Below are 24,387 nucleotides of genomic sequence, written 5' to 3'. Positions count from 1 at the left end.
TAGTTCTTTTATCTCCCCAAAACAGGCCTGTTTCTATTGTAACACACACAGACAGTTTTATCTGTACTTCATCCTGTCCCGTTTGCCCGTGTGTAGCCGACAGCACACATGTCACATTTCGGTGTGTGAGTGCATGTGTCTCGTGTGTGTGTCCATCTGTGTATGAGTGGGTGTATTGTGCCTCGTCCTCCCCTAGTCAGGTCACGGTATGAAATGATAATCTGGGCCCATTGCAAATGTCCCATCCAGAGAAACAATGACAGATGACTGCAGATTACAGCTGCAGATTATCCAGCCGGGGATTGACACAGGGGGGATAGAAATGGAGGGAGAGGAGGAGAAGAAGGGGAGAAATATGGAAGAGACATATACAGAGATGAAGAGATATCGGAAAATGAAGGAAAACCAGGAAGAGTAAGGAGCAGCTTGGGCAGGATAGGCTGTAGATATACTGGAGAGGACATTTTACGTTTTCTGCAGTCCCTTTTACTAGTGATCATTAAGACATACATCCATTTCATATCCTCATATCATGAAAACTGTACTTGTTAAAGTTTGATTGACAGCTGCACAAAAACCCAAAACATAAAAAATTACATTCACAGTAAGCTATGAGCCATCTGGCCCAGCGAAACCAAATTCAACACCAGGATCCCCACATGAGCACACTGACAGGCCGGCCACATGACTTCACTGCTAGTTGCAGATAAAAATATAAAGGGTGGTTCTTGGGGATTAGCAGTGTAACAGTCAGTGTTTCACGCAGCAGAAGGTCACTGAGCAAATGAAACGATAACCTAAATTGGGCCTGCATGAACGTTAAGCCCAGTAAACTCTGTTTTGGGGGAAATGAGCAAGTGAATGTGCATAGGTACTTGCAAATAATGACGCAGCAAAGTTGGTAGATATAGTTAGAAGTAAATAATGCCCCCTGCAGTTGGAGGGCATTATGTTTCATATTACAGAATGGACTGGAGCGTAAGAGGAAGACCACTTACACAGCTTCTCAATTAGTAGTCAAGTAGTCCTGTCCCAGTGTTGGAAATGAAGCAGCTGTTTAGTTTTTTTTTAGAAATATTAATCTAAGATTAAGATACATATTCTTCTCTTCTTTAGCCGCAGCTCTGCAGAGGCATTATAGAGATCACAGCTTAGACGGACCATGGACACTTATGAAAGATTATATAAATAAAAGACATTTAGTTTAAGAATTTTTTTTAATTATTAATTCACAGTTCAACATAAAAAGTCTGTACAGTGTATATGGACCATGTAAGTCTGGTCAAGACAAAATTCTATTTAGAGCTTAAACTAATAATTTATTGACTGATATTAATGGATTGTGGTCAATTAGATGCAAATTTTTATTTTATTTTTGATAAATTTAATTGACTGATTTATTTATTCATTTGAGCATTTGATTGACAGTTTGACCGATGTTGCAAATTATCGTTAAGTTTCAGCTCTAACTTTATTTATATTCTTTTCTGTAACCTCTGGCTTATTGTTTTGTTGCATTGTTATCTCTTCCCCCCCTTTTAGTTGACAAAAACGTTAATAAAAAGGTACAAATTCTTAAACTCAGCTCAATAAGGTGACCAAAATACTTATTTTAAAAAAGTGTTTAAGGCCCATTGCAGTCTTTCAGTGGTTAGATTTTTATGTTAGTTTTAAGAAATCTAGCCAAGCCAAATTTTCTTACCCCTCTGGCAGATTTTTTTGCTTAAAACAAGAACATTTGATTACATTTAATCTAAATATATTATGTTTCTAAAAGGGCTGACATCCAGCCATGGGGACATGATCGTGTTTAAGTTTAAGAGCAAAGTTTGATTTGGGACTGTTGGTTGTTGGCTCTGACAGTCTTTACTGTTACACAGCGGCCATTTCCCTGTTCAGTGCAGCCTTGTGAGGACATTGGTTTCTGCAGACACACATCTCACACAAGGTCAGCCTCAAATATTATTTGTTTCTTGCAAAAACGACATTTTCAAATAACTCATTGTCATGAGTGTTTCCAAAATATCTCTCCACAATTGCCATCTCCGGGCTACTTCAAACAGGTCAGGACTCCCCTGCAGCTCAATAAGTATCAGCAGAGACACTTAATACCTTGATAATGTCTAACCCTAACCTTCCAAACCTTAACCTTAGTTTAATTCTTACTGTTCCATAATGTAGTTGACATGTGCAGATGTTGCAACATTTTCAACTTTCAGCACAAAGCACAGAGCCACTCGACGTCGCCACACTTGGCCCAGACAGCCAATAAAAACAAGCAAGAGGCTTTACCACTTCCTTTCTGCTTTGATGCCGTTTACTACGTCGGTAAATAGGTCAGCTAGCCAGCCAGCTAGTTAGTTAGCGATTTCTAATGCGGCTAATTGACACCCTAAAAAACATGTTTATTGTCGCAGTAACAGTGTTTCCCAGCTAGAACAAGACTTGTTACTATAGCTATTGAAATGTCCAACTTTATTCTACTTTACTCTATCAGAGGATATAGTCTTGTAATACTGAGCATTTGTACGACATCTTGTCATAAACTTTTGATTATTATACCCTTAGTGTAATGGAAATACAGAGCACTGCTGAATGAATGGACTGTGTTATAAGTATGGTGGCAGTGTGAGTAGGTGGAGGTTTGTTTAGTGAAATTTTGATGCTGTTTTTCATTTTTTTCTGTATCTCCTCTGTTAAGCTCTTCTCTTTGTCGGATCCATTGTCCTCTAAGCCCCTTCTGCTCCTCTATTACCACTCTCACCATATACACACACACACACACACATACACACAAACATACACACAGCTGTCACAGCAAGAGGACAGCGATGAGAGAGAAATATATAGTAATATTTATCTCTTTAATTATGAATTGTTTATAGTTTTTTGGGCAGTGAGTATGAAGATGATTAAGCAGTAAAATTCCAAAAGGGCAATAAAGGTTTCATTCATTCATTCATTCATTCATTCATTTGTATGTCTGCTGATAGAAGCTGTCCTGTTGGCACGGTTTAGATTGGTCAGAGGATACTGGTCCCTTTTCCACCAAATAAGTTCAAAATTCTGGGAACCTTAGCGAACCAGCCCGCGAATCCCACCAGTTTTCAGTGGAACCATTTTAGTTGGATGCATAATCAACAGAGGACGCTGCACAACGACCTCTAGAATATTTCCCAAGCTGGGAACCAACTGTTTAGGTTCCGAATTAATTTACCAATTTATTTTTGGTCAAAAGGCTCCGAATGGTTTAAAACTAGGTGCAGTTCCCTGCCGATGGATAAGGCCTATGAGTATACAGCGTATATCATGTAAGGGGGGAAGCTAGAATGACTAGCCATGGATCTGGGAAGGGGTCCATAGAGAATGCATATTTAAAGGGTCCAGAATTTTGTGCTACACCTATAACTTTTCATTTGAATCTGGTTGCGTTGGCCATTGGTGCTCTCTGTTGTGATAACACTGTAAACACCAAAGCAATTGTGGAGATTTGGTAATAGGTCGGTGACTTAAGACACCGGAGCAGTTGACAATTATCTAAATTCAGTTCAATTCTTTTTTATTTGTATAGCGCCAATTCATAACAGAAGTTATCTCAGGACACTTTTCAAAGCAGTAAAGTCTTATATAAATAAATCACTTTATTTGAGGGTCAAACTGAAAATGAGCAGACCTGTGCCACTAACAATGCTACAGTTCAGCCAGCCACCATACTCAGAAAAGATTATTCTGTAAGTGTAGAATATGTACATTAATGGTAAGCTAATATATATCTAATAGCTATGTTAGCAAAATGCTAGCTGATTAGCTAGCTAACGATTAGGGTGGCCATTCGTCCAGCTTTTAAATGCCCTGTCCGGCTGCAGGCCCACTCATTTGTCCTCCTTTGATTCGCCTCGCGATCACCAGTTGCTACCACCAGGCTGTCAATCAAACTCTCAGCGACAGAGAACGTAACGTGAGCTAACGTCGGTTGTTGGACTGAAATTCTGAAAATGCTCATACTCATATGTAGATAGGTAAAGTCTATACATCTGAAACAGAAGGTGCTGTATTTGTTTTCCCCTTTATCTATCCAGATAAAAACATTAAGAACAGTTTCTGTATGATGTTTATTAGACCTATGTAATCTGAATTGGAAGGCCACGTTGTCATGAGCTGTATCTTGTATATTTATTATTAGCTATGTGGTATGTGTATGCACCTTTATGTAATCTGAAAAACATTACAATTTGAAACCGGATCATACCAAACAAATATCTGCTTGCGTGTCCCCGTGTATGCAAAGTGTCCTCCTTTATGATGTGGAGGAAATGGCCACCCTGCTAACGATTGATGTAGATTAGCTAGCTAGTTAGCTAATTAACTCGCTACCATTTTGCTCCTCTTTCTCTGTTTCATGCCCCTCCTGTCCCTGCCTGAACCGGCCGTGTCTTCATCCCCAGTGTCTGTTCGGAGCTGGCTGTAAATCAGTTGGCCTCCATTAGTCGGTACCGGTTCTGACAAGGCGGGCACGATAAAGGAGAAAGCTGACCGAGGTTCCAAAAGGGGCAGGACTTAGGAAGGGTTAATTACAGCTCCTTGTCAGAGAAACATATTAAACTGAGGACATCTTAACTTTTGAACAAACTACCAGTGCGGTAGTTTGTCTTAATTACCCAAGATCATTTACAATAAATGAAAATAATATGGTCACCGGTAAAGGCTGCCATCCAATACGTACCATGTGACAACTGAAATGAAGCACTAATGTGGAGCCGTCATGCTCGTCCGAGTCCAGCTGACAGTGTTATAGATGGGATTTGCAGTATAGAGACTTTACAGTTGGCCGCTCCGACAAGCACTTGGCTTTAACTGCTCAGCTTAAAATGACACATTATCATCTGAATGCACAGCTGCTATACAGTACACTGTCTGAGGCTTAGAGAAACAGTTTGTTTCCAATTACAGCACATACTTCATGTGCACCCCTAACTTTATATGTACTATTATAGCTGGTGTGTGATGGAGAAATCCTCCTTCTCCACCATCCAGACACTGTAGTGCTAACACACACACACACACACACACACACACACACACACACAGTCAAGCATTAAGGAAAGCATTTATTTCACAAGTTCAAGAGTGAGGGGGAGGAGGGACAACAGATAAGGATGGACAAAAGGAGTAACTCAAAGGGGTGGGGTGAGGCAAAACCTGGAAGAAAAAATATGATTGTAAAGAATGGGAGGGAGGAGGGACATAACAGACAGAGAGAGAGGGGGGAGGAGGATTATTTACCGTTTTGAACGAATAAATCTGTATTGTGTGAATCTGGCACAGAGAGGGAGGGGAGAGAGAGAGAGAGAGAGAGAGAGAGAGAGAGAGAGGAGGTTTATAGCAGCAGCAGAGCAGCGAAGAAGAACGAGGGAGACAAAAAAGAGCATATAACTGTTTATTTTATTTTCATTTTATTTCATTGTGAAATTTATTTGTAAACCTGCTTAAAATGCCTCGAGGAAAAGATGTAATCTGGAGCTGAAATAGATACAGGTGGGTAAAAGGACAGGAGTGTGCGTGTGTGTGAGTCTGACTTATGCTACCTTCAGGGACACATTTCAGACCAAAGACCCGTTAGTTTGTTCATTTGCTTGTCTGATTGGGGAAAAAAGCTATGTCGCCAGGGTTAGTGTCAGGCTTAGGGTCAGGGTTAGGCAAGTGCTGGTTAGGCTTAGGTCAGGGGACTACAAATACCTAAAAGCATTTGGAAGACTCTGGCTCTGGTTAACTACTCAATGTCAGCACAGCAGGCTACCGTATGGACAGGATCCAGGGAGAAGTGTACAAACTAAAAAAGGGGACAAGTAAATTAGGGTAAGGGTTAGAGCAGGAGTAAGGCAACTTACAGCTCTTTAGCCTGTCTCAACTGGCTCCCTGTGGCTTTGACAAAAAAAGAAAGAAAATATATATATATATATATAAAGATATATTATTTTAATTTATCATTGTCGTAGGCCTAAAATGATTCTTAGATTCTCCAGTTGTAAAAATGTGTAGCCATTACACACCGAATGTATTTTGTTTAATGAATGAATGAATGTAAGTCTATGCAATGTCCGCAAAAGTGAAGTAAACGTGTGTAACGGAGTGAGAGAGTGTGTGTCTGCACCTTATGTATCATGTGACCTGTTCAGAGAGAGATTGTTGTCATATGGGAACATGTACATGACATACACATTGTATATTTTTAGCTGTGTTCTACTGTGGGGTCTTTAATCCTGTGCAGAACAGACATTGACCGAATTTAACCCAGTTCCATCCAGCTGAGGTGTGTGAGTGAATGTATGTGTGTGTATGTTCACTCTTGTAAAATACTGTTAGCCTATAAAGTGTCCATGATGCTACATGTAATGGCTCTCATCAATTTCCTGCACACTGTAAAACCTGACAACACATCTTAATAAAATAAGTTAACATAAAATAAATCCTCCAAACAAATTGGAGTCACTAATTTTTATTTCAGAATGTATTGTTGAATCAAGTCAGTTGTTTTGAGTGCACTTATATTTGTGCGGTATTTAAAGTATTGCTGATATAATTCCAGTTTGTTCCATTGACTCATTTTCTTAAAGTTTATTTTGTATAATTTTTAATAATATAATATTTAAGTTCAATTAACTGAATGGAATTGGTACAATCAAATGTCTTTCATGCTTAAATAGTTTGAGTTAATAAACTTAAACAGTTTAAGGCAATCAGTTTCCTCAAACAATCTGACTTAAACTAACTCATCAATTTTTACAATGTATAACAATAATAGGCTATATAACAGGTTATTATATGTAGAGCTGACCTAAGCCTTTCTGGGGCCCCATAGGTAAAAATCTAACAACATATAACAGATAAGGGCTGTTATGTCTTTCAAATACAAATAGCTTCTGTTTGAAACTCTGTTGAACATATCAGAATGAAGACATGAGTTGTCGCTTGTACCCATTTGCTAAGAATTAACTTTCCCACTTAGCTCTAACTTTTTTTAGACCACATCAGGCCTCTACATCCAGGACGCCCTGACTGTATATCCAACCCTGACTGTAAGCTCTCAAATAAATAAATATCAGTCATGCATAATTCTTTAAATAATTGTACTATAAGTTGAACATATGTAATAGTAATGACTGCAGCTTGATCAATTGTCAACTGCAGTCACCTCCCTGCAACCAAGAAAGAGCTTATGTTTCTCACTAAATGTGCAACTTACCAATAAGATGCAGTTCAATGCAACTTCAATGCCATGGGTACATGGCTGAACAAAATGTTCAATGGGGGTACATTTGATTTACTTTATTTAGAGTTTTGACAGTTGGCTAGTGTTTAAAGTGACACTTTCTAACAATATTTCTGTTGTGTGAATGAATGATTCCAATCAAACTGTTGAAACTGAAAATAGGGAAGGGGTGCTTAGTTCAGTTCATTAGGCTACCATAACTAAATCCATTTATACAGTGGCTGCAACTATTTTGCACTTCACTTCTTCCCCGGAGTTCTTGTGCTTTCTCGTCTCGCAGGTTCTTATTGATCCTGGTGGAGCCTCCTGCCATGGTCCTGCTAGATTGCCATTGCCAATACTGTTGTTGTTGTGCACCTGTCTGTCTGTTTGTCTCTCTCTCTGTCTCTGTCTGTCTCTATTTCTCTCTCTCTCTCTCTCTCACCCCAACTGGTCGAGACAGACGACCACCCACCTAGAGCCAAAGGATCTGTCCTAGGTTTCTGCCTTTTAACAGGCAGTTTTTCCTTGCCCCCGTCTCCAAGTGCTTGCTCATGGTGGTACTGTTGGGTCTCTGTAAATAATGTTATAAGGAGTTCGGTCTAGACCTACTCTATTTGAAAAGTGTCCTGAGATAACTTCTGTTATGAATTGGCGCTATACAAATAAAATTGAATTGAATTGAATTGAATATACATGTATATATGGAAACATCAGTTGATAAAACAATTGATTTGACTTTTTCGTATCACACAGTCTTCCTTTGCAATTGAAAAGTTATTCAAACTTTCAATATTTAGAGCACTTTTAAGACCATCCACAATGTCTTAAAAGTTGAACTTGACAGTTCAATTGGAAACAAAAATGAATCTGCTGATGAATTAATATGTGATCTGTTGAAAGCTACAGAAGAAGAGAGTAAATTGACCTCAAGTGGAAACTGTTTCCTCAACATTCAGTGATGAAACAGCATTAAGTAAAATATAACAGCCACAGGCACCTGGTAAACGTTAGAGTTCATGGTAACTTAACCCTATGTCCTAAAGGTAAGGGAAATATGGTTGAATAATTAAAGCACCAGTGTGTAGGATTTAGTGGCATCTAGCGGTGAATTTGCAAATTGCCATTAACTGAGCACCGCTGGCGTCTGTATTTGACAACCTGGGAATGAAATTGGGCTGTGAAGTGTGTAGGAGAAACTATGGTGGCCAAAAAATGTGAAAGGCCCCATCTAGAGCCAGAGTTTGGTTTGTCCGTTCTGTAGAAACATGGTGGTTCAACATGGCGTACTTCATAGAAGGCAACTTACTCTTATGAATATTATATTCCATTTCTGCCAATAGATCCCCCTAAATGTTACACAGTGCACCTTTAAAAATTCCTGCACTGGTACTGAATGTTGCTACTGGATGACAAAATTTAATGCAGAATAGTTTCATATTGATTTAATTCTCAGTGACGTTTTGTCATGATACTGTGTTTATCAGGTCTGCAGGGATGGCAGATGTCAGCTGGGCCAGTGCGCGTTGGGGCAGAAGAGGAGTTGGCATGCTGCCGCTCTTTTGGATTTTCATAGAACGTGAGTCTTTACTGTGGGTTTTGTTTTTGTTATTTTGCCTCTGGTAGAGAGTCACAGAAGGGTGGACTTTTGCATCATCTTGTGTATTTCTTTGTGGAAATCTTCATTCCAGCTTTAGTGCTGTTCACTCAAAAAAAAAGTAATGCTTTTCTCTAACTTCATAAAAGTGACTTAAGAACTTTGAATTAGTTGAATTAACTTTAAGACTTTATTAAGTTGAATGAACACTATTATTTATATCATTTAACATTATTTAACATGAACCCTATAAAATCATGTTGAGTTTACATTGTTAGATTAACTTAATTTTCTTGGTAAAGGTAATTCACATGCATGTGATATTTAACTTTAAAACTACTCAAATAAATAGTGTTAGTTTTATTAAAGATATATTGTTGTATATGTACTGATACGTTTTAAGTAGAGGGAAAGTACAACACACATAGTGCAACGTAATTTTTAGGATAAAACTAATAAAATAAACTAGATGACAATTATATTAAACCTACATGATGGATGTTGCACTTAGTATTTAGTTAATATTCTGCTTTGAATAATAATTAGTGTCTGATATGGTGTATGTGAACTGGTGGCTTCAAGTTTCCACATCACACTGTGTATATTGCTTACTGGGCCATGACTGGCTCCAAAGTAGTTGTGATGTTTCTGTGTTGAATCCTGCAGGTGTTAATCTGTATGGAGGCCCCCTGAGGTCAACTGAGGAAAATAAAAAGAGCTGTGTGAAAATCTCTACTATCGCTTTACAAATTCCTAATCTGTGTTTTGTAATCTGTGTATCCGTGCCCATGGGCATGGCTTTTATTACTCACTTCAGAAAATTATTATTATTTATTTATTTGCATTTTAAGTATATTTTTGGAGCAAGGTTTGTGTTTTCTTGATTTTCTAATATGCCTGAATCTCTAACACCTCCTTCCACTCTTTCCTTTTCAGTCCCTCCATCCCTTCTGCAGCCTTTACTCCCCCTCTCCCTGCCAGTCCACATGTCAGTCCTCCCTCCTCCATGGCAGTTCCTCCCTTTGTCCCAGGCAGAGCTGGGCCCTCTTTTCTCCAACTCCAGCCCCTTCTCCTTCTCCCAGAGTCTGTTCATGGCGTCCCCACCTGGCCGGGCCCCCAGACCAGGCCTCCAGGCCTCATTTGGCCCTTACTCAGTAACGCAGGTAAGAAGAAATGGAGAGGACCGATGTGTGGGTGAGTTGACTGAAGATGGCAATGTATATTGACACTTCTGAAGTTCCGCCCCTTTTTGCTCTGTGCTCCAATAACAGTTGAGCAAGTCAGTTTCTCCTTTTCTGTACTTAGATATGCTATGTGCTAGGCTGAGTGAGTTAGTTAATATTAGCAAAACACTAACTAGCTAGGCAGTTTACATAAATGGTTAGCTAGCTAGTTATCTAATCTACATTCATCGTAGCTAATCACATCTAAGAACTAAAGTTAGAAAAATCCTAGTTAAAGGAGGATGTGAATGTCGCTTTCATCATTTAACCATCTTCAAAATTGAGTTTGGTTTAACATTTTGCTAGCATTAGTTTTCAGCTGTAACTAACCATCTTCAAAAGGTGGTTGTCTTTTTCAATATAGATTAGGCTAGCACATAGCATATCTAAGTATAGGAAAGGAGAAATTTGACCGAGGTTTGCTCAACTTATTATGTTGAGTTTATGTTATTGGAGCACAGAGCAAAAAAGGGGCGGGACTTAGGAAGGGTCAAGTCCAATCAACGGATGAAGCTAACTAGCTACGTACCTTTCTCCTCTTTCCACAGCTCATATCAGAGCCTGTCCTCCCTCTCTCTCCCCCTCTGTCCGTCTCCGTCCTTTCCGAGCATGTGGAGAGAGAGAGGGATGAGGGAGGGCAGGAGAAGTTCAACGTGAGGACGCTGTTCCACAAGTGGGGTGACACGAGCACCCGAGGGACCTGCATCACCCTGCATGCCTTCAAGGAGACAGAAGAGCACAAGGCCTTCTGTGTCACACAGGTGAAAACCAGATTCTCTCTCAACCTTTGTGTTTTCTCTCCATCTTTCTCTCTCAATCACTTCAGTATGTCCCTCTGCTTCTCTTTTTGTCTCTCTGTCTCTTTCCTGTTTCCCAGCCTCCTCTAGGGCTGTGTGTGGTAACTCTGACACTGCCCAGTGAATGGTTCAAGGAACAACATGCCAACCAGTCACATCAGGATGTGGACAAGTGGTACATTCACTCTCGTCGCCGGGTGCAGAAGCGGCAATGGCCACAGGGTGGACATCATCCCAGTAACTCTGTCAAGCGTCATCACGCAACTTCTCCTTCCCTGGGGTGAGATCTTAAACACTTTTATTTTCATTATTCCTTTCAATTCAATTCAATTCAATTCAATTCAATTTTATTTGTATAGCGCCAATTCATAACAGAAGTTATCTCAGGACACTTTTCAAATAGAGTAGGTCCAGACCGAACTCTTTATAACATTATTTACAGAGACCCAACAGTACCACCATGAGCAAGCACTTGGCGACAAGGGCAAGGAAAAACTGCCTGTTAAAAGGCAGAAACCTAGGACAGATCCTTCGGCTCTAGGTGGGTGGTCGAGTTGGGGTGAGAGAGAGAGAGAGACAGAGAGAGAGAGAGAGACAGACAGACAGACAGACAGACAGACAGACAGGTGTACAGCAACAACAGTATTGGCAATGGCAATCTAGCAGGACCATGGCAGGAGGCTCCACCAGGATCGATAAGAACCTGCGAGACGAGAAAACACAAGAACTCCGGGGAAGAAGTGAAGTTAGTAACATGCATTAATGGGACAGAAAGAGAGAGGAAGAGGGGAGCTCAGTGCACCATGGGAAATCCCCCGATAGTCTAGGCCTATAGCAGCATAACTAAGGGATGGTTCAGGACTCACCTGATCCAGCCCTAACTATAAGCTTTATCAAAGAGGAATGTCTTAAGCCTACTCTTGAATGTGGAGAGGGTGTCTGCCTCCCGAACCACAACTGGAAGCTGATTCCACAGGAGAGGAGCTTGGTAACTGAAGGCTCTGGCTCCTGTTCTACTTTTAGAGACTATAGGAACCACAAGTAGCCCAGCATTCAGAGAACGTAGTGTTCTAGTGGGGTAATAGGGTACTATGAGCTCTTTCAGATATGAAGGGGCCTGACCATGAAGAGCTTTATAGGTGAGGAGGAGGATTTTAAATTCTATTCTACATTTTACAGGGAGCCAGTGCAGAGAAGCTAGTACAGGAGAGATGTGATCTCTTTTTCTAGTTCCTGTCAGTACTCGTGCTGCAGCGTTCTGAATTAATTGGAGCGTTTTAATGGACTTATTGGGGCAACCTGATAACAAAGAGTTGCAGTAATCCAGCCTTGAAGTAACAAATGCATGGATTAGTTTTTCTGCATCTGTCTGTGATAGGATGTGTCTAATTTTTGTAATATTACGTAAATGAAAGAAGGCAGTCCCGGAGGTTTGCTTTATGTGGGAGTTAAATGACAAATCCTGATCAAAGATAACTCAAAGATTCCTGACAGTGGTGCTAGAGGCCAAGTTAATGCCATCTAGAGTAACTATATCTTCAGACAGTGAGTCTTTAAGGTTTTTGGGGCCAAGAACAAGAATTTTGTTTGTAATTTAGATAATTGATTAATTTCATTGGGCTTAATCGATAGATATAACTGTGTGTCATCTGCATAACAGTGGAAGTTAATGGAGTGATTCCTAATAATGTTGCCTAAAGGGAGCATATATAAAGTAAATAGTATTGGTCCAAGTACAGAACCTTGTGGAACTCCATGACTAACTGTAGTATTTATTAAAGATTCTTTAAGATTTCAGTAAACTCACTTGGAATAGATCATTATATGAATGTGTTATTGTGAGAATTGGAATATAATATTCAATGTTTTTATTAGTGTACAATCATCTGAAAATAAGAAGGGTTGTGTTTTGATACCTATATATATATATGCCATAACTTGGTATTTTTTTTTAATTTATTTTTTGATTGGCCTTCCCCGTGATTGGTGCTGGTATTTGGTATATTGGTGTTTTCTCCAGTCTCCGGACTCAGGAGGTCTCAGGCGGGAGCCCATTACTTAATCCATGTAACCATTAGAGCTTGATGCAACACAATGAGGCAAAGAAAAGTCGAGAACAAAGGCCACATACTGGCAAACAAAAAAAGTGAGGGTTTGCAAAGTGGATAGGAGAATGTTGTTGCATGGAGCCCACTGTATTTGGACAGGAACTGGTACGGTTATAACATGAAAACTGTGCATGGACAGATGTGTTTGTAGGAGTTTCCACTGATCCTTGTTTTCCTTAATGAGTTGTGGGTGATGATGATCCTTTATCAGTTGCCTGTGTGAGATTAATGTTTGCCTTCATTCAGATACTATTCAGATGTTGGTGGGGACACCCAGGGGGATGTTCCACAGGCCCTTAGATACCAACGTGGCCCCACGAGAAACCAAATACAGCTTTACTACTCCTCCATTGACACCGTGGACAACCGAGGACTGACGCCACAAGGGTATGTGGTGAGAGATACTCTTTGACTTCTGAGTTTTTTTCAATGCTATTCATTCATTTCTGTTTGTCGTTCCCCAACATCTGTCAATCTCCTTGAACCCATTGACCGTCAATCCAGATGTGTAGAGGACAGAGAGGCTCAGTCCCAGAGACAGCTTTTCCACATCAAAGCAGTGACACTGAAGGAGGAGGAAGAGAAAGAAAGAGAGGAGAGCAGGATCAAACAAGAAGGAACCTGTTTGAATGGGCAGGAAGAGGAGGAGCTTAGCTTGGACTCCAATGTGGTGATTCGCTATCACAGGGGCCCGGTCCTGATAGGACAGCCACTCAGGGTGTCTGTGAATCTGAGAGCCAACTTTAGCTCTGACTTTGTCATCATAAGGTAAACACAAAATTAGTACAACCCTTTCACATTCTTTAATTGCTGTCTTTCACACTCTGGATAAACTAATTCTTATAGTTTTACAATCAAAATCTGTCTTCAGGCTGAAGGTGAAGAAGGGCTTGGTGTCGATGGTGGCTCAGAGAACTCTGACCTCTGACCTGTGGACTGTGACCCTGGAGAAAAGCCAAGGCTCCAAACACGACGTGGTGTCTATCCTCTGCCACAAACACAGCACACCCAAGCACACACACAAGTAGGTCAAGAGCTTGATTCCACCTCTGTTCAGTGCGTCAGTGAGCCATTAAATGAAGACAGGCAGACGGAGGGAGTTCATTTAGGTAATCCACTGATAACTGAGAACGACACCTCCAACGTCGGAAAATACCATCTTTTGGAGGTGGGACCAAGTCATTATTGTTGCAAGTCACAAGGAAGGCTCAAGTTTTTGCACTCAAATTCCAAGTCAAGGCTGACAAGTCTCAAGTCAAGTCCCAGATCCTAAACTTTGAGTTTTGAGTCCTAAACAAATGTAATGATTTGGACTCAAATCACAATTTTGATGTTTGGACTTGACAAAATCAAAAAAGACTTGCAAATCGACTTGAACTTTAGCAGTAATGACTTGTGACTTCTCTTAGACTTTAGCCATATCGCATGAAAACACTACATCGTAGTGCTCATTCCCAGCTTGTCAGAAACCACTGTGAGTGGTATTAAGTTTCAAATTCCACAAACTGGTCGTTACTCATCTACTGTATGGAGAAATGTCCAAGTGAAGTCACGAGTCATTGTTGTTGAAGTCCAAGTAGAGTTGCACATGTTTTTGGATTTTGTCAAGTCGAGTCTAAAGTCATCAAATTTGTGGCTCAAGTCTGACTCGAAAAGTCCATACCTTTGGAAAATACAGTCGTCATCAAAAACGTTTTCATCGCATTTAACCATCCAGACAGCAAAAAGGATACATATATAAAAAAAACACACAAAGAACTTTCAGAAACTGACAATCCAACAAGCACACCCTCAGTGATCGTAAAGCTGTATGTGTCAGAATGATGACTATTTCAACTGAGTGCAACAATCTCTGTCCCCCCGCAGCCCCACTCTCCTCCAGCAGGTGGTGTGTCTGTCAGTCGATGGCCTGAGGCAGAGCTTTGGTGTTGCAATGGCGGTGCCTGCTAACTGGTGGGTGGAGTACTCCGGGCATAGTAAACCCCTATCGCCACGCAGGGAAGCAATGAGCATCTTCTCATTCGCTGATCGACACATCTTTGGAATCGCTCCCATAACAGAGGTGCTTCATTCATTTATTCAACCCCTAGAATGTCTCAAATCTTTAACGGTCCATATAATCTGATTAAATATACTGTGTGTTTCTGATTCGTCAGAGTAACACGATCATCAACACAGCCATACTGACAAACCAGCCGGTGTCACTTCCTGTCATCGTGCTGGCCATAAGTCGTGATGGGAAGGTGTCGGATGTCACCTCTGCAGTCACGTGTCACTCCACCAATGAAAACACTATCAAGGTTCACTTTTTTTAATAAAAGTTTCCGCTAAATAAATATAATTTCATGTAAAAGGTTAACTTAAAGATCACTCAACAACAACAATTTTACCCATGTTCAAGGATCTTCTTTGATCTCAGACAACGATTTTAAAAACGCCAAGAATGAACTAGTACTTGAACTTTATCCTAGCTTAGCATATAGACTGGAAGCAGGGACAGGTTGCATAGGTTAACTAGATAAGCAACAGTAGCCTGTAGTAGTGACCTTTCCTAGAGGACAGAGGTTGTTTGCTGTCATGGATATATTCGGTAATTAAAGTTGGCTAAATCTGCAGTAACACATTTTTTTGTCTACTCTGGGGCTGCTCAACAAACTGTAAACACAACATCCAACATACAACCACCCTATGAACTTGTTGTGGCTAATTAGCTACCAAACAGTTGCTAATTAGCTACCAAACAGTTGCTTACACATTTACACATCCGGCAGACATAGAGCAACATTAGCATTCAGTTGGAGTTGCCACATTAGTCACTCTCCTTTTAGCTCTGTTTTGGTCTCCACCAACTCCTGGGGGATATATCTGTCACACTATGTCAAAGCTACAGAAAGATTTAAACGTGTTAAAAGTACAAAGTTGAACTAGTCACTAAGCAAGATGGACCACAAAACGTTCTGTGAATGCCTGTGATATATCTTTATAAATTCCCTCCTTAAAAGGCATTAGACTAGGCTATTGTGATGAAGTATCTTGAGATCTCTCTTCTCAAGAACAGGATTAGGAAAATGCCTTCATTACCATATTGTGGAAGAGGGGGTTTTGCATATTTTGTGAACTTATTAAAATTCTCCTGCAAGGAAAAAAAAATTATATGTACACCAGGCTTCAGGCACTAGACTTCCCTAAGGAATAAAACAGAGATAGCTGCTCCTGTTAGCCTACATAGTTTATTTTTATTTACATGTGTGCAGCAATCAGAAAAAAAGCATGCACCTCACAATACGGGTATAAGGGACGTAAGGGACAGACAGACCATCTCCTCTTGCGTCCCCTTTATCGTTTTAAAAGCCATTAGCAGCTAAATTCTTCTTCAGCAAAAACGAGCTCAGTGTGTGAATCCATGTTGGCATGCTGTTAAAACTCGTCGACTTCTTGCTTATACACAGAATACTTTGTTGTACATCCCCAAAGTTTCGGACAATGCACGGAGCATCTGGACATGCTTGTAACTCAGCATTAGGCTCCCAGGTGAGGTGGGAGGGACCAGGCAATCAGAGAGAACCTGGAAGGAGGAAGCAGAGGTGGGCCAAAACAAGTACGATCATAGGGACCAGGGGCAGTTACAGTAGAGATGAAGGGAACTGCAGAGTTGGTTGTAATTCTCCGTACGTTTGTCATTATGAGCAACACATTACACATTATTGTTAGAGTCATCGTTGATATAAAAATATGGATTACTGCAGCTTTAGAACACGGCAAACACTAATAAACTCATCTTCTCTAATGTTATGATTGACTTACTATACATGTATGTATGTCCTTTTATCACCAGTTTTTGCTCTTGTCCTCTGTCTGTCTCCATCCTAACTACAGGTGTCCAGCGATTGCTCCACCCTCTTCGTGGATGGCAGCGAATCGGGATTGGGTAATACCTGTGCAGTGGTGGAGTTTCTTCTGGGCGCGCTCCATGGCTCTGTATGTCTGGAGGTGTGGGCTCCTTCAGTGCCCCTGCGGGTTTCCTTGGCAGACCCTGTTCTAAATGCCATTGATGGGTGGAACCACTTCACAGAGAAAGGGTAGGAGACAGCCTCAGTGTGTCTTCACTGTGGTTTATTTAGCCTCTTTACAGGCCTTTGATTGTGTGTTTCTCTACATGTGCAGTGTTTCCCACTCACTGCTAGTGGTCAGAAACTCCATAGCAAACCTTTAAGGCCTGAAAGCTTTAACAATCCTCAGGGTTACCATTAATAACCATTGATATATTATCTGATGGATTGGTAACACAAGTATGACCATATGCATCTGTGTATTATCTCACACACACAGACATATGTTAAGACCTTTAGGTCCTCATGTATGTCCTGTCTCCTCAGGTGTGTGCCAGTGTATCAGCGCTCCTCAATCCAGGTCCTGACTCAGTTCACAGCTCAGGACTCCCGCAGCAGACCCACATACCTCCTGGGCTCATCTGATTGGTTTGTGGATGTTACCGAGCTGGTCATTAAGTTAATGAGAATAGAAGACCCTCGAGTGGCTTCCCTCGGCACCCAGAACAACCTGATTGGTTTACGACCAGGAAAGACATCACTCCATGTAGGTGATAGTTGGACATCAATTCAGTTGGAAATCTTCACTTACTGAGCATCATCATCATCATCATCATCCTCATCATTATCATCCTCTCTCTCTCTCTCTCTCTCTCTCTTTCTCTCAGATCATCTCTGAGCAGTGGGATGGTGTGCTGGGCAGATGTGACATCACTGTGACCTCCGACCCCGTCACCCCCGGGGATCTGTCTGTACAGCTGGTCAGCGGACTTGGCATGTCAGTGGCGGCAAGCCCCGCCCACCCTTCCATCATCACAACAACAGTGACAGCCTACAACATCCTGTACAACCATCACCAGGTGAGAGAAGAGAGGTTGATTTGTGATGTGTGAATGCTTCAGAGTGCAGGCACTGTACATTCTCAAAGCAAGATATCTTTCAATCCATATCCTGTCCTGTCTCTCCAGGAGGCGTCCATTAGCGTCTGGCTCCAGTTCAGTGACGACACAGCCTCCCTCCTTTCCTCCTTCAGCGACCTTCCCTTTTTCCTGCGTCTCTCCTCATTGGCTGAGACCGTGGTTGTGGTGACGCCTGGTCCCAGCCAACGCATCTTTGCAAAGGGCGATGGAGGCGGGCCCTTACTTCGTGCAGAACTTTTGGTTTCGATCTGTGCTGACCAACCAATCACCTCCAACTCTATCAGTGAAGGAGACGGGGATTGGGTGGACAACGGAGGAGGAGGAAGTGGGACTAGGAGGCTGGCGAGAGGATCTGGTTGGATAAGAGTCAACCTAGACCTGGGCTTCCTGCAGCCAGTTGGGGACACGAATGAGGAGGGTGAGGTGTTTGAGTTTGACATTTCAGACACACTGGTGGAGTCCGAGAGCGATATCTATGTGTCGAACTTTGACGAGGACGAAAGTGGGAATGTAAGCAGTGACTACTACAACAAAATGAGTGGGAAGATGACTAACAGGAACTGGAACGAGATGGGGAATGGAGGAATGGTCAGTCGGAACAATCTGGAAAGAGCTGTGCTGATGCCTAGCCAGGAGGAGGGCGCTGTGTACTTCTCCCCGAGCCAGGAGAAAGGAAGAGAGAGGAAGTTGGAGGAGGAGGAAGGGCAGGGAGCTCGAGAGCTGGAGGTTGGCGTGGGCGCTGTCCTCTCTCTGCTCTGCCTCTCTGCTGTCCTCTTCCTGGCAAACTGTCTGCCCTGCGCCCTGCGAGACAGGAAGAGGGCTACGAAAGACGAGGAGAGGGAAGGAGAACTAGAGCGAGGCGCAAAGGAAGAAGAGGAGGAGGAGAGGAAGAAGACAGAGGTAGAGGACAGGGGGGCAGAAGAGAGGAAGAAGGCAGAAGACAATATAAAGCAGCAGCAGGAGGAGAACAATGAAGTTAAAGAAGTAGAGATCATTTGCTGATATATGTGCAGGCCGAGCTTAGTGTCAGCACAATCTGTCCTCACTTTGATAGAATGATCACAAGGAACACGAAGCAGTCATTGTTGCATTATAACAGTGAGCTAGTTTTAATAGTCTTTATTCAGTCCATCTATCCAGTCTTTATTCAATCCGTTTATCCAGTTTTTATTCAGTCCATTTATCCCGTCTTTATTCAGTCCATCCAGGTAGTGTGTTTTGGTCCATGTATTATCCGTGGTTAGTTACACACATCAATGGAATTTATTGATATTTAATTGGTTCTGTTGAACAAATCGGAACTTAGAGGAGTATGTTTTCAGATAATTGATATTCAGCCTCACTGACACATATAAAACTGATAAATCATACTTTGTAAAATCTTCACAGCCCCTATGAGGGCAGCCAGCGTACCATACAGTGTAAATATGTTAAATAATTACTTAGTAGTTTAGAGTTAAACTATATGTTTAACTCTAAACTTGAATGTTTTATTTTCAGAATATGTTATATGTCACACACAGTTTTTCACACCTTTTTTCAAAACATTTAACACAGATGTTGTGTTGTGTTTAACCGCGTTGAACAAAAAGAAAACATCTATTGACAGCTGATAGAAATGACTTGTTATGAATCACTAATGCATCTGTTTGAAACTTCTTTGCACAACTCTTCAATCAGCAGTCAGTCCTTGTCTATGGTGGCCGACAAGGGCAAACGCGCCGCAAATGGCAAAACGCTGCAAACATGGGAATGATGCAAAACCAAAAACACACAAACACATAAAACAAATGCAACAGAAAAACACAGCAACAGAAACACCAGACCCGAAAGACATGAAGAAGAAGTTATTATAATATTATTCTATAATATTATATTATTATAAACATATAATACAATTATAATAATATAATAAAATATTATAATTATAATATTATAAAAGATTACGGCCAAGTGTTTAAAAAAGACATAAAGGAAAACGTACCTTTTTACTCTCCTCTCCAAAACTTAGCCAACTTTCTTCTTCTTCTTCTTCTTTTTCTTCCTCTTCTTCTTCTTCTTCTTCTTCTTCTTCTTCTTCTTCTTCTTCTTCTTCATGTCTTTCGGGTCTGGTCCCACAAGACTGGTCCATCCCTCAGGTCGGGTCCCCCTGGTGGCCTGGCGCACTTCCGTTTTGAGGAGTGAATTTGCAGTGTTTCTCTTTTGCAGTTGTTTTGGGGTTTTGTGTGTTTTTGGTATTTGCAGCATTTTTCTTTGGCATTTGTTTTCTGGGTTTCTAAGTTTTAGCTTCTGCTTCGTTTCTGTGATTGCAGCATTTTTCTGTTGCATTTGTTTTATGTGTTTGTGTGGTTTTGGTTTTGCATCATTCCCGTGTTTGCAGCGTTGTTCCATTTGCGGCGCGTTTGCCCTTGTCGGCCACCGTACTTATCCATTGATAAAAGCTGCCACCTCTGTGTTGCTGTTTGCAAGCATGGATTGAAGAGGTCAAAGACACCTGAGGGGAGAGGCCATGAAGGTAGGGCCTGAGGAAGAGGAGTTTGCAGTCACTCACAGACTATTTATAGGGCGGGCCATGCTGTTATGTTTCAGTCAAAAAGAATGACGTGAAAAAAACTGATACAGTACAATAAAACTGTTTGTTTCTGAGTATTTCTAAGTTTGGGTGAAATTCTTTATTGGTTCTCTGGTGAAGAAAGAATGCAGTACGAAAGCTGCATCATAATGAATATCTGAATTAGTCTAGTCTCTGTGCTTACTGTGGGTATTAAGCCCAGTTCAGACCAAAGACTTGCAACTACTTGCAGCGCCCTGGTCTGTAACATTCTGAAATCCTGCCAGTTCACACCAATACAACCAGACGATCTGAACTGGTCTGAATTGGGCTTTACATGTTGACAACAGTTCATAGGCATGGAACGACCAGCACACAAGAATACAATTAATATAGAAACATTTCACAGAATTCACAGAACAGTGCATCTGAAAAAAGTGTAAAAAGATGCAGATGCAGAGTGCAGCAGGGTTTGTTATCTCTTGTAAAATCATCTTTGGAGAAAAGGATACAATTCATACTATGATGTGCTTTTTTGCAAAGCGATTTTCAGCCTGCGTGTGAACTGTTCTGAAAATGTAAATTCTGAATGGACAAATGTGTGTGAGAAATACACTCCAGAAATTGTGCGTGTTTTTCAGTATATACTGTAAAAGCCATAAATATTAATACAAACTACACAGTATACAATTTTAATATATTTTAAGAATAAACAAACACATATAATTCAAATGTTCCACCTGCAATGTAGTGACAGCTTAATTTGAACTAGATAAAAGCCTACTGTTTGTGTTCTTTATAGCAATACCATAACAAAAACATTAGCTCGTCATGCCTTCTAGTGGCGTATAGAGACACCAAACTTAATATGGAGAGCCAGATAAGAAAAAGAAGCATCACACTCATTTGACATGACAGCAAGTAGTAGAGACTCAGTCATATAACCAGACATTCAGTCAGTCACGGACAGTGTCCAACATTAAGTAGTAAGATATTCACGGTATGATTCCCGTGAGCAGAGTGGCGCAGCGGAAGCGTGCTGGGCCCATAACCCAGAGGTCGATGGATCGAAACCATCCTCTGCTAACCGTTTTCTTCTCCTTTAAATTAAATCCAGTCGTTTTAGTACAGTACAGCTGCGATTCTGTTTGAACTACTAAAATATAGATTCCCTATAAATACTTATTCTTCACTACATAGTATCACTATATATTTTAACAGTAGATTCACAAACATAAAACGGGCTTCGCGCGCACATCTATGGACGATCAAACTGACCACAGTCCTTATATAGGACTTGGAAAAGGACACTTTTGGCTGAAGAGGGAAACCCGAACTGCTACAGAGTGACATTTAGCTAGAAACGTCTTTTTTACATACTAAAGTGGTCGACTCACGGGCGTTGTAGTGGGGCCGCACCTTTTCGACGCCGGTGTGCGCCGAGGAGGCGGAGTCCATTTGACACTTGTTGTAGCCGGAAGATACCCCAATACTACATTCCTTTTTTAAAGCTTTATTCCACCGAAATACTACTTATAGTATAGTAGTAGTAGCAGTATAGTATATGGAGCTGCATGTTGAGCAACTGTTGTAATTAGCTCTTTATACTCAGGTAAAATAAATATGGAATCATAAACATTTGCAGTCACTAGATCTCAACCAGATATTTTAAAGGTTGGAGAGAGACAAAACAAGGACATCACCACGACCACATGGCCCATAGGAAGACAGACATGTCAAGGGAAACTGATCATTATTATTCAGGCTGGTTTTATGATAAATAATATTTTGAACATTAATGTCCATGCTGGCAAGTACACCTCCACTAGGGAAACCATGTGTTTGTTTAGTTCAGCTGACAATGAGTTTTTCCTGACATTCTCTAAACTGTAAATGCAACTGTCACAGCTGTTTCATGGGACCTCACAACTCTACTGCCTGTGTGCAAACAGTAGTAATTCACCCAAAACATTTAATTCATGCTTCAAAACTGAGTTATTGTGTCAGTAAATTGGTAAAGGCCACCAAAATGAAACACTGTCAGAATGTTTAGACGTTTTTCACCATAGCAGTTAAACATGGAAATGTTTCTAAATAATTCAGTTCAATTCAATTCAATTTTATTTGTATAGCTCCAATTCATAACAGAAGTTATCTCAGGACACTTTTCAAATAGAGCAGGTCTAGACCAAACTCTTTATAACATTAATTACAGAGACCCAACAGTACCACCATGAGCAAGACCTTGGTTACAAGGGCAAGGAAAAACTGCCTGTTAAAAGGCAGAAACCTAGGACAGATCCTTCGGCTCTAGGTGGGTGGTCGTCTGTCTCGATCAGTTGGGGTGAGAGAGAGAGAGAGAGAGAGAGAGAGAGAGAGAGAGAGAGAGACAGACAGGTGCACAGCAGCAACAGGAGCAACAACTACACTAATAGTAGTGACTGATGATGATGAACATGACAACAGCAATGATGGGGGACAACGAGCAGTGACAACAGCAACAACAGTAACTGTAGTAATAATATTAATAATAATAATAACAATAATATCAGTGATATTGGCAATGGCAGTCAAGCAGGACCATGGCAGGAGGCTCCACCAGGATCCATGAGAACCTGCGAGACGAGAAAGCACAAGAACTCCGGGGAAGAAGTGAAGTTAGTAACATGCATTAATGGGACAAATACAAATCTGTTTTATTGTACTCTTTTGTTGCCACTGACTGCTGCACTGAGCTCCATTCAGATTTCAACAGCAGGTAAAGGTTTACTGGGGAAAGTCAATATGCACATCTGTATGCATACAGTACATTTTTTTGTGTTGCAATGTGTCATGTACTGTAAACAGAAAATCTTGCCATTCCAAAATAATGCACCCTGCAACAATGAATAATTCTGTGGTACTTCAGTAAAAAACAAAGTGCATAGATTGTTATTCCTAGTGCATTTCTGTCACCTGCCGGGTAATTTGCCAATTTAGCAGAGGCAAAACCACACTGACATGCTCCAGGCAATGGCTAACACACGTGCTCAGGCCACCTTTTATGGATAATATGTACCAGATGGAGTCTTATTTTATTGCTGTGACCATTAATGACAAAAGACCACCCCAACAATGTACGCTGGTAGAACTTAGCTAACAAGGATGAGGGTTGAGATCCTTTCTTTGTGCCTCATAAAATGTTTATTGTACATATTAACAAAATATACTTGATGTGTTCACAGTACAAAATCATTTCAAACAACGGTTCCCAAACCCGGGCGCCGACGAAGGCTCGTGGTGTGGTGGGACGTATAAAGAGGGCAAAAGATGAGGACATGTGTGTTTGCAGTCGGGAGGTTAACTGGCGGTGGCACACCTGTCTAACAAGTTAGAGGAAGGCCGGGCAGCTGTTTATCCCATTTAGCGCGAGTCAAGTATAAATGACATTACTACCAACAATAGATCTTTTTGAAAAAATGGAACGGAACCTTTATTAGTATCATTGGTAACACCTGTGTTTACCCTACTATTATATGCCAAAATGGCTGCTGTGATCCAGCAGATCAACTTGAAGACATTTGGAGAAATAAAAGCATCACAGTGAAAATCATGTCAGATTTTGTTTTTAATGTAAGTCGGCTTACAAACCTTTTTCACAGCAGCCATTTTGACATAAACTAAGAGGGTAAACACAGATGTTACCAAGGGTTTGTTCATTAAGTGCGGCAGAGTAGTGCACAATAGCAGGACCCAGACTCGGACCGGAATGGAATGGAACCTTAAAGCTGCAGTAGGTTACTTTTTTAAAAATATATATAAAATAAAACATTCATATTTGCTGAAACTGCAGTGCTGACTTTCAAATCAGTCTGCACTTAAAGCTGCATTAAATGAATACAATGACTATAACA

At 40.9% G+C, this 24,387-nt stretch overlaps 2 protein-coding genes and 1 long non-coding RNA gene across 5 annotated transcripts in view; 2 read left to right on the top strand and 1 right to left on the bottom strand.

Moving 5' to 3' along the window:
- LOC127355362 (uncharacterized) overlaps positions 1-24,387 on the top strand; it is a 126,389-nt gene that overhangs the window by 16,793 nt on the left and 85,209 nt on the right. Inside the window, exon 7 of one of the 2 annotated variants that reach the window (XM_051386173.1) lies at positions 17,624-17,641. The exons of the other annotated variant lie outside the window; for it this stretch is intronic. The gene's annotated coding sequence lies outside the window, so the exon portion shown is untranslated. Of the gene's footprint in view, positions 1-17,623; positions 17,642-24,387 lie in introns of those variants that run through there. 2 annotated transcript variants of the gene reach the window in all.
- Positions 5,314-20,592, top strand: tmem132a (transmembrane protein 132A). Of its 2 annotated transcripts, none has more exons than XM_051386090.1 (14): positions 5,314-5,856; positions 8,737-8,828; positions 9,783-10,009; positions 10,618-10,830; positions 10,947-11,146; positions 13,221-13,361; positions 13,479-13,742; positions 13,846-13,998; positions 14,841-15,036; positions 15,131-15,274; positions 16,851-17,053; positions 17,351-17,570; positions 17,692-17,883; positions 17,992-20,592. In XM_051386090.1, the coding sequence occupies exons 1-14, from the start codon at positions 5,801-5,803 to the stop codon at positions 18,943-18,945; spliced, it is 3,255 nt and encodes a 1,084-aa protein (XP_051242050.1). In that variant the 5' UTR covers positions 5,314-5,800; the 3' UTR covers positions 18,946-20,592. The 2 variants fall into 2 exon arrangements, with proteins under 2 accessions (XP_051242050.1, XP_051242052.1); XM_051386092.1 differs by having other exon boundaries at positions 5,315-5,535.
- On the bottom strand, positions 11,197-24,387 carry LOC127355392 (uncharacterized). Its single transcript, XR_007881750.1, has 2 exons — positions 23,110-24,387; positions 11,197-11,569 (listed from the first exon to the last, which is right to left on the bottom strand). It is a non-coding gene; the product is annotated as an uncharacterized LOC127355392 (long non-coding RNA).

The sequence above is a fragment of the Dicentrarchus labrax genome, unplaced genomic scaffold (genome assembly GCF_905237075.1).
Source record: "Dicentrarchus labrax unplaced genomic scaffold, dlabrax2021, whole genome shotgun sequence".
NCBI classification, from domain to species: Eukaryota; Metazoa; Chordata; class Actinopteri; family Moronidae; genus Dicentrarchus; species Dicentrarchus labrax.
The sequence above is the reverse complement of the archived record's forward strand: the minus strand, read 5'-3'. Positions and strand labels throughout refer to the sequence as shown.